The sequence below is a fragment of the Oratosquilla oratoria genome, chromosome 14 (assembly GCF_046742065.1).
Source record: "Oratosquilla oratoria isolate Oo_2021 chromosome 14, ASM4674206v1, whole genome shotgun sequence".
NCBI classification, from domain to species: Eukaryota; Metazoa; Arthropoda; class Malacostraca; order Stomatopoda; family Squillidae; genus Oratosquilla; species Oratosquilla oratoria.
Window position 1 is genome coordinate 33,332,590 of NC_134790.1, and position 13,155 is coordinate 33,345,744.

General features: G+C 39.4%; 1 protein-coding gene and 4 non-coding genes across 5 annotated transcripts; 3 read left to right on the forward strand and 2 right to left on the reverse strand.

The window, feature by feature from the left end:
- Positions 1 to 2,448: 2,448 nt before the first annotated feature.
- TRNAP-AGG (transfer RNA proline (anticodon AGG)) lies at positions 2,449 to 2,520 on the forward strand. Its single transcript has one exon. It is a non-coding gene; the product is annotated as a tRNA-Pro (tRNA).
- Positions 2,521 to 7,972: 5,452 nt separating this feature from the next.
- Positions 7,973 to 8,044, forward strand: TRNAP-CGG (transfer RNA proline (anticodon CGG)). Its single transcript has one exon. It is a non-coding gene; the product is annotated as a tRNA-Pro (tRNA).
- A 2,533-nt stretch (positions 8,045 to 10,577) lies between these two features.
- On the forward strand, positions 10,578 to 10,649 carry TRNAP-UGG (transfer RNA proline (anticodon UGG)). Its single transcript has one exon. It is a non-coding gene; the product is annotated as a tRNA-Pro (tRNA).
- Positions 10,650 to 10,740: 91 nt separating this feature from the next.
- Positions 10,741 to 12,612, reverse strand: LOC143032615 (zinc finger BED domain-containing protein 5-like). Its single transcript, XM_076197488.1, has 3 exons — positions 12,592 to 12,612; positions 12,238 to 12,502; positions 10,741 to 12,107 (listed from the first exon to the last, which is right to left on the reverse strand). The coding sequence occupies exons 1-3, from the start codon at positions 12,610 to 12,612 to the stop codon at positions 10,741 to 10,743; spliced, it is 1,653 nt and encodes a 550-aa protein (XP_076053603.1).
- Positions 12,613 to 13,030: 418 nt separating this feature from the next.
- Positions 13,031 to 13,102, reverse strand: TRNAP-UGG (transfer RNA proline (anticodon UGG)). Its single transcript has one exon. It is a non-coding gene; the product is annotated as a tRNA-Pro (tRNA).
- Positions 13,103 to 13,155: the final 53 nt, after the last annotated feature.

The window sequence follows — 13,155 nt, forward strand, 5'->3', positions numbered from 1 at the left end:
ACTAATTCACTATAATAGACCCACAATATACTTCTACAATTGCCAATCCACTTCTTTGAGATAGCGCTGCTATAGGTATGCTCCTATGTCTTGTATTTCTAGCTCATGCAAAACAATTAGTCATTGGAATGGTCTGTAATTATAACCTAATATTATTCAATATAATTAAATCATGAGAAAGATGAATGTCTTCAGATCCCACGTGTTGAGCACTGAGTGAGACGAATCACTCCAAACGTGAGATGCGCACTCCATACCCAGGGGAGTAAAGCCCGTCTACTGAGTCAGTAGCTAAACTGCGTTGATTTGTTTCTTTATTTTATGATACTAAACATTCATTTCCGTATAAGCTGTTTTTCAGCAAATTTCGACCACCACTCTTATTGGCTATGTTTACTATCAAATTTCATGATTCTGGTTGTGCACTCTCGAGCATTCGACCGCGTACCTAGTCTAGATCTGGTAGCTAAGAAGCAGTGCCAAATATCTCATTAATCATGTACCTATTCGAAAGTGTCAAATATCAAATTATTGCAATTTATACTTAATAAATGGACTAAAAAGACATTGCCGTTTCTATTATATTTTTAAATTAGAGAATAATATTTACCTATATATGCAAGGGGGCGTGAAAAAAAATAGTAGTTCGTAGGGGGGGCGTGGTAATGAAAAGGTTAAGAACCACTGTCCTAGCCCAATAAGAGTTGGAGCCGAAAGTGTAACATAACACAATGAAATGCGTACAAAGGACATTGTATACTATATATAAGAACTCACACAAGTATTCATGCATGAACACACACACGCGCACAGTGGTACCATTGGAGGCTGCCGCTACGGCGGTCCGGGTTCGAATCCCGTCCAGGGCTGAAATAATTTTAGTATCAATGCGCTATGAGTCGTTACTCCAACTCTCGCGTACGGAGAGTTGGGTGTGTGTGTGCGTTTAAGCTCACAGCATTCCCCATAGATCGATTATATATGAGCTCTGAGCTCTCTTCTGGGAGGGAAATAGCTGTCGATCACGAGTTCAACACGTGATCCAAAACCATAGTGAATCAAAAGTACACATACACTAGTTAGTAGTTACATGCATCCGATATGCCTTTTTTTTTTTTTCTACGTATGGAGTTATCCACATTTTGGAGGCGATGTGAGTAGCGGAACAAGTAAAGGCGGTTTGGTTCTACGGATTTACTCTAGTAAACCGCAGCCAGATGTCTTGCGCAAAGCCAGTCGAGATCTGCACTAAGAAGGCAACTGACCACGAAGGCTGTGACGGTTGCCACTACAACAGTTTTTTGTCGGACAGTAATATTTACAATGTGACAGAAGTAGATATTTACATGGTTGAGTGATACACTCAATATTAAACAAAGATATATACAATTATGATACATAGAAGGACATGGAATATTTTGATAATACTCGTACATGGTGAAAAATAGAATATAATAATTCCTTCTGTGAATGTACGCTGCTCAACGGTAGTCTCTTGTGTCCTAAGAGGTTAAGGTCAGGTCTGCCTAATTTCATTGTTAAGTGCCCTCTGGACGGGTTCCGGTTAGACCTGACGCTCAACAGCCGTTTGGTGCTGCTGTTGCGGCGTATGCGATGCCGTCTGGCTTGATATTTATCTTCTCATACTGTGACGTCCTATGACGTGTACTTGTGACGTCCTGTGACATGTGATATATCTTCTTCCAACATAACCCGAATAGAGTTGAAACAATGGCGTAGAGAATTACAACACGATATAAAATCTCGGTTATAATCTGAAAAAAAAATAATCGCAGTTTAGCTGGTGTACTCCTTAAAGGGATTTTACTCGCCCGGGTATGGAGTGCGCATCTCACGTTTGGAGTGACTCGCCTCACTCTATGCTCAACACGTGGAATCTGAGGACATTCATCTTCCCTAAGATTTAATTATTTTCAATAACATTAGATTATAATTACAGACCACTTCAACCACTAATTGCATTGCATGAACTAGAAATACAAGATATAGGAGAATATCTATGACAGGGCTATCTCAAAGAAGTGGATTGGTAATTGTAGAGGTATATTGCGGGTCTATCACAGTGAATTAGTTATAGGACTGGCATATCTTGACACTGTGTGAAAAAGCAAAGAGAGCGTGGGATGAAGAGAATACAGAAAATAAATATATTGGAAGACAAGCGCCTGGGTCTTCTGGTGATTTACATTAGAGAGTAGGAGTGGGTGCTCGGAGAGAAGCGGATTAAGAATGGGGAAGGTCAAATTAAGAGCAAAAACCATAAGTAGGCGCGTAAAAACACTGCTAACTCCCGTGTAACATCTACTCGTGTACTCACTGCACTCAGTTCAAACTGTGAGGATGGGGATCATCTTTTCTAGCTGTTTATAATTCTAAGTATAATATTTTTTTATACTTCATCTATTTTCACTTCCACTTTACAAGTTTGGCCTGATGGTCTAGGGGTATGATTCTCGCTTAGGGTGCGAGAGGTCCCGGGTTCAAATCCCGGTCAGGCCCAGTGTTTTCTGAAGAAAATTCCTCAAAAGACAACTAGATTTATTCATGGTGCTCAAAAAGATCCCTTATTAGAAAATAGCACTTCATCTTCTAATGAAAGGGAAAAATTGATTATCCATATGTGCAACTTATACTCATAAAATTCCAGTGAACATCTCACCTAGTATGAGTGGAAGTCGCCATTGTCACGAATACGCGGAAGTAGTTTATCTAAGAAACCACACAAGTATATGCACACACACACACATACACACACACACACAGACACACACACACACACACACACGGCTCGGTGGCGGATTGGTAAAGCACTGGTCTCACAAGCCAGAGAACCGGGGTTCGATTCCCCGGCCGGGCGGAGATAAATTGGGTTTGTCTCCTTTCACGTGTAACCCCTGTTCACCTAGCAGTGAGTAGGTACGGGACGTTAGTCAAGGAGTTGTGACCTTGCTGTCCCGGTGTGTGGTGTGTGAGTGGTCTCAGACCTACCCAGAGATCGGCAAATAATGAGCTCTGAGCTCACTGCCGTAGAGTGGTGTCTGGCTGTCTCGACAGAGACTGCAGCAGATCCGAGGTGAACACACACACACACACACGGTAGAGTTTCCGACCGCCACAACGGCGGTCCGGGTTCGAATCCCGCCCAGGGCTTAAATAATTTTAGTATAACTGCGCTGTGAGTCGTTACTCCTACTCTCGTGGGCAGGAAGTTGGGTGAGTGTGGGAGTAAGGTCACAGAATTACTAATAGATCGGTCATATATGAGATCTGAGTTCTCTTTCGAAAGGGAATAGATGTCGATCACGAGTCCAACAGGTGGTGCAAGACCATGGTGAGTCACACACACATATATATACACATATATACACGTATACGTTAATAACATGCATCCGATATCAATTTCTTCTCTGCGAGTGCTGTGAATACTAAATATCGCTACACGAACAGAATTGAAATTAGGACGAAGGGGATTGAAACACGTGATAGAAAACGTAATTACAGCATTTTAATACCTTACATGAAATCGAGAGATCAGTACCGTCATCAGTATTTTAAGCTTAGCTGCTGACTCAGTACCTGGGACTTACTGGCGCGAGTATGGAGTATACAGTACATCTCACGTTTGAGTGACTCGTCTCACACATAGCTGAATACTGTGGAGTTTGAAGACGTCCATCTGATTGACGCTCCCCTTCTGTGTCCAAAGTTAGTAGGTAGAGATTCTCTTCTATTCGTTTATAATTCCCCCAATAGGGAAAATAATACTTATTTTCACATCATTCAGTAAGCTAGACCTGATGGTCTAGGGATATGATTCTCTCTTTGAGTGCGAGAGGTTCCGGGTTCGAATCCCGATCAGGCCCAATGCAGGTGGTACTCAGAATCATGAAATTTGACAGTAAACAAATCCAATAGGAGTGGAAGTTGAAATGATACAATGGAATGCACATAAAGGATATTTGATGTTTTATATAAGAACTCAATCACACATAGACACACACACACACATGAACACATACACTGGTAGTTACATGCATTTTTATACCTTTTTTCTCTACGTATGATGTAGTTACATTAGAGATAAAAAAGTTGTTAGGAATTACATTGTTCCACTACTATCTGCTGACGGTCAACTTGAATATTCAAATGAAGGAATGTGTAATATCTTAAACAATTATTTTAGCTCGGTATTCGTAAACGAAACACCTCAAAGTGAACTCCAAACTGAAACCTGTGAAAAGTCTAGGGTAAACTTACTCACTACGGTAAATATAACAAAATAAAAAAATAAAAGGTGTATAGATATACTCAAAGTTAATAAAACACCAGGGCCTGACGGTTGGCATCCAAGAATCTTAGAGGAAATGAAAAATTATATTGTTGTTCCATTAGAAATTATTTTCAAGAAATCCATCATATCTGGAGATGTCCCAAGAGAATGGAAGCTAGCTAACGTTACTCCCATATTCAAAAAAGGCGACAAAAAGAAACCAGATAACTATAGGCCTATAAGTTTGACTTCAATCGTAGGAAAAACAATGGAAACTATCATCAGAGATGCTATCGAACATCATTTAGAAAGTAACCGTTTGATAAATGATAGCCAGCATGGTTTCAGACGGAAACGTTCTTGCGTGACTAACTTACTCGAATTCTACAACACAGTTATCTCGAATTATGACAAAAGAAACAATATAGATTTAATATATCTAGACTTTGCAAAAGCTTTTGATACCGTCCCACACGAAAGACTACTTACTAAATTAGCTTCGCACGGAATAAGTGGTAGCCTATTAAGTTGGACTAGTAATTGGTTGAATGATCGAAAACAGAGAGTTGTTTTAAATGGAAAAAAACTTCTAGATGGAAAAATGTTACAAGTGGAGTTCCTCAGGGTTCCGTTCTTGGGCCACTTCTATTCATAGTATATATAAATGATATAGACCATGGACTAAAATCTACTGTTTCCAAATTTGCTGATGATACAAAACTGTGCGGAATGGCAAATGATCACTTAAACCAAGGTAACGCACATAGGTAAAAATAACAGTAAGTACTGTACGATTACAAGTTATTTGGAAATTATTTAACAAAAGTGGATAGTGAAAAAGATCTCGGCGTAATTGTCAGTAACGATCTCAAATCAACCAAGCAGTGTATTTCAGCCTCTGAGAAAGCAAATGAGATTCTAGGACTGATTGCGCGATCTTTTGATTTCAAAACCCATCACTCATTAACAAGCTATATAAATCGTTAGTTCGTCCACATTTGGAATATGCTGTTTCCGTATGGTCACCGAATCTCATTAAAGACATTGACAGGCTGGAAAAAGTACAACGGCGAGCCACAAAACTGATTCCAAATATCAAAAATAAATCATACGAAAATCGACTAAAACATATAATCTGTTTTCCCTAAAAAAACGTAGACTCAGAGGTGACTTGATACAGGTCTTTAAAATTCTAAAGGGAATTGACATCAAAAGTGACAAAAATTTCACATTGAATGAGAATCACACAAGAAACAATGGTCTCAAACTGTCCGGATATAGATTCAATTTGGAAGTAGGTAGAAACAACTTTGCCAAACATGTAGTTAATGAATGGAATAAACTTCCTGCACAGGTAGTGCAATGTAGTTCATTTCGAAGCTTTAAGAATCATTTAGATAAACACCTAAGCAAGATGCTGTAATGATTATAATTCATTTCATATTATTTGTTTTTGTTATGTCATCATTTGTCTGTTTGATTTTCATTTATCATTAGTTAAATGTTAATTTATTATTATTTACTATTTACCTATTTGTTTATTATTTAACTATACCTATGCATTTATTTATGTATTTTATTTGTTATTTACATTTTATATTTTTTATTTATTAATTTATTATTATTATGATTTTTTTCGCATCCGACCTAGATATGGACCAAAAGGTCTCCTGTCGGCATGCTCCCCCTTTGTAATCCTTTGTAGTTACATGCATTTTTATACCTTTTTTTCTCTACGTATGGTATGAATACTAAACACCTAGTCCACAAATAGAGCTGATACGATGGCGTAGGGGGTTGGAACACAAGATGAATTCTCGTTTAAATTTTGCTGAAAAACATCTTATATGGAAATGAATGTTTAGTATCATAAAATGAAATAAAAATTCAACGCAGTTGAGCTGCTGACTCAGTAGACGGTTTTACTCGCCTGGGTATGGAGTGCGCATCTCACGTTTGGAGTGATTCGTCTCACTCAGTGCTCAACACGTGGGATCTGAAGACATTCATCTTCCCCATGATTTCGTTATTTTGAATAACATTAGGTTATAATTAAAAACCATTCGAATAACTAATTGCTTTGCATGAGCTAGAAATGCAAGACATAGGAGCATACCTATAGCAGCGCTATCTCAAAGTGGATTGGCAATTGTAGAAGTATATTGTGGGTCTATTATAGTGAATTAGTTATAGGACTGATGTGTAAAAGTAAAGGGAGAGTGCGGTGATGAGAGTACAGAAAAGAAATGCAATGGAAGGCAAGCGCATGGGTCTCCTGGTGGAGATTTGCTTTAGATAGTAGAATTGTGTGCTCGGAGAGAAGAGGAATAAAAATGGAGAAGGTCAAATTAAGAGCAAAAACCATAAGTTAACGCTTAGAAATTCTGCTAACTTCCATATAACTTACACTCTTTCACTCACCGCACTATTCAAATTGTGAGGATAGAGATTATCTTTTCTGTTTATAACTCTAACCATAAGAAAAAAAAAAATATTTAATCTGTTTTCACTTATTACATTATGCGTGGCCAAAGTCATCAGGTAGAGATTCTCTTTTCTAGCTGTTTATAATTCCCCCCAACAGAATAAGATATTTTTTGCCTATTTTCACGTCTTCTTGTAAGGTTGGCATGATGGTCTAGGGGTATGATTCTCGCTTCGGGCACGAGAAGGACCTGATTCAGGTGTACACTCTGGGTCATAAAAATCGGCAAGGAACATCCTTGATTAATGAGAGTGTTCCTCACAACTGTAATAGGGCACGGAAGTGCGGGTAAGGGATTTTGTATGCTTTACATGAGAACCAATACAAGTATGTTTGAATGTACATGTAAATAAACACATACACAACCTTGGCAGTTGACGTTCACCCGATATCAATTTCTTCGTTGCGCGTAGATTGACACACGCAATAGAAAACCCAATTATATCATTTGGATGAACAGCTTGTATAAATGTGAACGTTCAGTTCCGTGGTCAAAATTTAATCGACAAAATTCAATTTCTGACTAAGTAGATGGGAAGTGCTCGCTCGCGTATGAGGTAGGCATCTCACGTTTGGAGTGACTCGCTTCGCGCAATGCTCAACAGCGTGGAATCTGAAAACTTCCATCGTATCAAGGCTACTCCTCTTTTCAATAACATCATTTACATACTCGCCAGTCATTGAGATGATTAGGTGTTTTACATGAACTAGAAATATAAGACATAAGAAGATATCTATGATAGAGGTTTTTCATTTTGAAACATGTGAATTGGCGGCTACTGAAGAACGGTGTGGGGTATAGTATAGTGATTTACGTATAGAGACAGTGTATATTGACATTACATGAGCACACGATGAAAACACACGCACACCATATTCTGATAAGATTGGAGGAATGAAATACAGGATAAGGTGTGGTATGTGGTGTAAGAGTCGACTGGAAGAGACTTCAATTGTGACGTTGGAAAGAGTGCTCGGAGAGAAACGAATTAAGAATGGAGGTGAAATTAAGAAACCAAGCCATAAGGGAGTGGATGAAATTACTATAAAAACCCTGTGATATACACTCGTCCACTCATTGTGCTCTGTTCAAACTTAGTGCGCAGGTTTTATTTTCTAGCTGTTTAATAATTTCAATTTTCTAACAACAGAAAATTTATAGGATTTACTTATTTCTAGTAGTACTTATAGATCTTGGCCTGATGGTCTAGGGGTATGATTCTCGCTTCGGGTGCGAGAGGTCCCGGGTTCAATTCCCGGTCAGGCCCAGTGTTTACCGAATCACTGCTCCTAATACAAGGAGATCTATCTATAATGCTCAAAAAGGACTTGTCATGAGAAAGGAACACTCCATCCTCCTTAGAAATGAATAAGCAGATGATCCGTTTATATACTCAAGATTATGAAATTCTACATTGGACATCCTCACCCAATAAGAGCTGGAGTCGAAAGTGTAACATATCACAATGAAATGTGTGCAAAGCATAATGTATGCTTTATAGAACTCACACAAGAATGCGCAGTGGTAGCATTCGAGGCCGACGCTACGGCGGTCCGGGTTCGAATCCTTCCCAAACCTGAAATAATTTCAGTATCGTTGCGCTGTGAGTCGTTACTCTAACTCTCGTGGACGGGGAGTTTGGTGTGTGTGTGAGTGTAAGGTCACAGCATTACCAATAGATCGGTCACATATGAGATCTGAGTTTTCTTTTCGGGAGGGAAATAGCTGTCGATCACGAGTCCAATACGTGATCTAAGACCATTGTGAATCACACACACACATACACATACACACACATACAAGTTAATTACATGCATCCGATATCAATTTCTTCTCTGCAATTGATGTGAATGCTAAATATCGCTAGACGAACAGAATTGAAATTATGACAAAGGGGATTGAAACTAGTGATAGAAAACTTAGTTATAGCCTTTTGATACCTTATATGACATCGAGAGATCAGTACCGTGATCAATATTTTATCGTTTAAGCTTAGTTACTGACTCAGCCTCACACAAACATGAATACTGTTGAGTTTGAAGACGTCCATCTTATTGAAGCTCCTCTTCCTTTGGATAACATTATATCGTCATTGGAACAATTTGGTGTTTTGCATAGACGAGGAACACATGACGTAGGAGAGTAGGTAAAAAAGTTTCTCTCCTTCATAAATGTGAACTGATGGCTGTGGAGGGATGTTCTTGGGGCCTGGTATAGCAAATATGATATAGCACCGGCGTATCTTGACACTGTATAAGTACACGAATAAAAAAATGGAAGAGACCTTACGCTGATAATTTTGCAGAAATTGAATACAGGGGAAAGCATGTATGTGGGTCGCCCGGTAGAGATTTGCACAGTTGGGTTGGAGTAAGTGCTCGGAGAGAACCAGATTAAGATTGGAGGAGCTCAAATTAAGAAAAGAGGCCACAAATGACCGGATTAAGAATTCTACTAACTCTCATGTGACATCCACTCATGCATTCAGTGTACTGTGTCCAAAATCAATAGGTAGAGATTCTCTTTTAGTCACTTATATTTCCCCCAATAGGAAATAAAAATAAACTAGGCCTAATGGTCTAAGGATATGATTCTTGCTTTGAGTGCGAGAGGTCTCGGGTTCGAATCCCGATCAGGCCCAATGTTTTCTGAAAGATATTGTTCTATACACCAGGAGATTAATCATAGTTCTCAATGTAGATCTCTATGATAAAAGAATACATCATGCTGATCCAAAATGGATAAATAGCTAATCCTTATGTACTCTCAGTGTAATAAAATTTGGCAGTGAACATCCTCATCCAGTAACACTGGAAGTCACAATTGTAACAGGATACGTGGAAGTGCGGGTAATGGATGTTTTATGTTTTATATGAAAACCAACACAAGTATGTGTGCATCCACGTGTAATGACAAACCCACACTAATAAGTAGTTAACGTTCACCCGATATCCATTTCTTCTTTGTGTGTGGAGTGATTATTAAGCACCCCTAGTTGATAGTGGATTAGCACACGCGATAGAAAACCCAATTGCATAATGATGATGAACAACTTATAAGAATTTGAACGTTCAGTTCCGTGATCAAAATGTTTTCAACAAATTCAGTTTCTGACTTAGTAGTAAATGCTCGCGTGCGTATGGAGTAGGTATCTCACGGTTGGAGTGACTTGCTTCACTCAATGCTCAACAAGGTGGAACCTGAAAACTTCCATCTTGTCAATGCTGCTCCTCTTTTCAATAACACTATCTCTATAATTGCAGTCCTTTGAATGATTAGGTATTTTATATGAACTAGAAATATAAAACATAAGAGGATATCTATGATACAATCTCATTATTAATTTTGAAAGATGTGAATTGGCGGCTGTTGAACCACGACGTGGGGTCTGGTATAGTGAATTAAATATAGAATCAGCGTATACTGACATAACATGAGCACGTGAAGAAAACACATGAAGACCATATTCTGATAAGATTGGAGGAATAAAATACAGGACAAGATAAGGCGTGGTACGTAGTGTGTGAGTCACCCAGTAGAGTCTTGCACTGTAACGTTGGAGAGAGTGCTCGGGGAGAAACAAACTAAGAATGGAGGAGGTCAAGTTACTAGTAAGAAACGAAGCCATTAGAGAGCGGGTAGAATTGCTATAAAATCCAATGTGACATACACTCGTCTATTCATTGCACACTGTCCAAACTTAGTGTGCAGGTTCTATGTTCTAGCCGTTTATAAATCTCCAGTTCCTAACAATAAAAGATTATAATATGTACTTATTTGTAGTAATGGATAGTAAACTTGGCCTGATGGTCTAGGGGTATGATTCTCGCTTTGGGTGCGAGAGGTCCCGGGTTCAAATCCCGGTCAGGCCCAGTATTTTCTGAATAGTTGTTCCTAATACCAAGAGATTTATTCATAACGCTCAAAATAGACTTGTCATGAGAAAAGAACAATTCATCCTCCTCAGACATAGATAAGCAGCTGGTACGAGTGTATACTTAAGTCGCCTTCAACGTTGAGGCGGTTTCTGTACTTAGTCTTGATAGAAACGAGCGTGGAAAATGCCGTTTCACACATATATGTGGATCCAAACATTGTTAGAATCCGAAGAGCCTGGTGTGAGATCAAAGGGTAAACATGAAGGTATTTGACCCAGAAAGTCTCCAAATCCATATCTTTGAAGTCTTCTTTAGCTGTGGAGTCGAACTTCAACTCAAGGAACTCTTCTTGGACTTCTTCGGCTACATCAGCTACTTCACATTGAAATGGATTCCTGATGAATTTCCAAGCTTCACGCTTGTCGTCTATATCTGGGAAGTATCTGACGAATTCCGATTTCAAGTCACTTAGATGAGTGATTATTTGCTCTTTTAACTCAGAGTCGAGGTTACTGTCAGCGAGAGCCGTATCTAAGTTTCTAAAACTGGCTACATTTCCCTGTAGAACTCGACATTTCCAAAGATCGAGTTTGGCCATGAAGGTATGAATGGTGCCATGGTGCACGAGGATATTGATGTTTTTTCCTTGTAGTTTGAGGTTCACAGCATTCAATGCCTCAAAAATATCCACCAGGTAGGCTAAGGTTGCATGAAAGCCTTCAGAGTGAAATTTGTCATAAAGGTCTACTTTCTGCTGTGAATCTGGAAATATTTCTACTTCTTCTCGTAACTCATAAAGCCTTCCAAGCATATTTCCTTTTGACAACCATCGCACGTTCGTGTGAAAAAGCAAGGCTTCATGTTCGGATTCCATATCCTTACACAGCAGTTTAAAAAGACGACTGTTCAAGGCTCCAGCTTTGACAAAATTGACAATCTTGATAGCCACATTCAAGACGTCCATCATTTCAACAGGCAAAGTTCTGGATGCTAAGTCTTCCCGATGAAGTATGCAGTGTGTACTCATTACGGAAGGATTTTTTTCTTTCACCTTTGTGACAAACCCAGACCGTAAACCACGCATGGCTGGTGCTCCATCAGTACACACTCCTACCAGCGACTCCCAAGAAAGCTGATTTTCCTGGAAAAAATCTGATATAACATCAAAAATAGCTTCTGCTGTTGTGAAACTTTCCATCGGGTGACAGAACATAATTTCCTCTTTTATATTATTGCCTGATACAAAACGAGCATACATCAGAAGCTGAGAACACTGAGCGACATCAGTCGTTTCATCACACTGGATGGCAAAAACAGGGGAGGCTCTTACTTGGTCGAGAGTCTGAACTTTGATATCTTGAGATAATTCGTCTATCCTTTTCTTGACTGTATCATTTGACAGAGAAATCTGGGAAAGCTTATTTGCACTATCTTTCCCCAAAACGAGTTCTGCTGCACATGATATACTTGGTTTTTATGAGAGACTCTCCAATGTTATGACTCTTCTTGCTCTTTGCAATCAACATAGCGATCTCATAGGAAGCCTCAACAACCTTTGAAGATTGCTGCCGAAATGACCCACTGTCGTCCAGTTTAGCTCGCTTCAAGGTGTCTTTTTTAGTTTCAAAGAATGCCTTCGGCTTGTCAACTAAAGCAGGATGTGATGTCCTCAAGTGGCGTTCCAGGCGTGAAGGCCGCATTCCATCATTGCTCAGAGTTTTGTAACATATCACACACTGTGGAACCTCGGTGTCACCCCTTTGGAGAGACACAAATCCAAATAGAATGTAATCTTCAATGTACTTCCGTTTCTTAGCACTCATTGCAAAATACTTGATGTTTTGTATCTATGTAAATATGTAGAACAAATTAGGCCAACACAACAATAAGCAATAATCACACAACGACTGGTGAAATGCAATTGTCTCAGTCACACCGTCCCACACATTGATAGCATCGCGCGAGAATTTACTAGCAAATCAGCTTCCGTCTTATCATGACGTCATCGTACGATTCAACCGACGAAGACAACCTCGGAAGAAACGCTCTGCCTGAACGGGTCTCACTCTAACGGTTCATTAGTAAGAAAGAATTCTGTAATAATTCATATGCTTATGCTTATAGTACTAGCCCATGCTGTTGTAAAAGTAATCACTAACTGGAAAAACTTATACTTTTCACCGGAAAGCTCGCGCGCCCCCTGGAAATGATCCACGCCCCACTAGGGGGGCGCGCCCCCCTGGTTAAGAATCACTGGGCTAGGATGTCTTATGTTGAATTTCTGAGGAGGATGGAGTGTTCCTTTCTCATGAGAAGTCCTTTTTGAGCACTATTAATAGATCTCCTCGTATTAGGAACAGTTATTCAGAAAACATGGGCCTGACCGGGATTTGAACCCGGGACCTCTCGCACCCAAAGCGAGAATCATACCCCTAGACCATCAGGCCAAAGTCTCTAAGTTGCACTAGAAATGAGTATATTCTATAAATTTTCTGTTGTA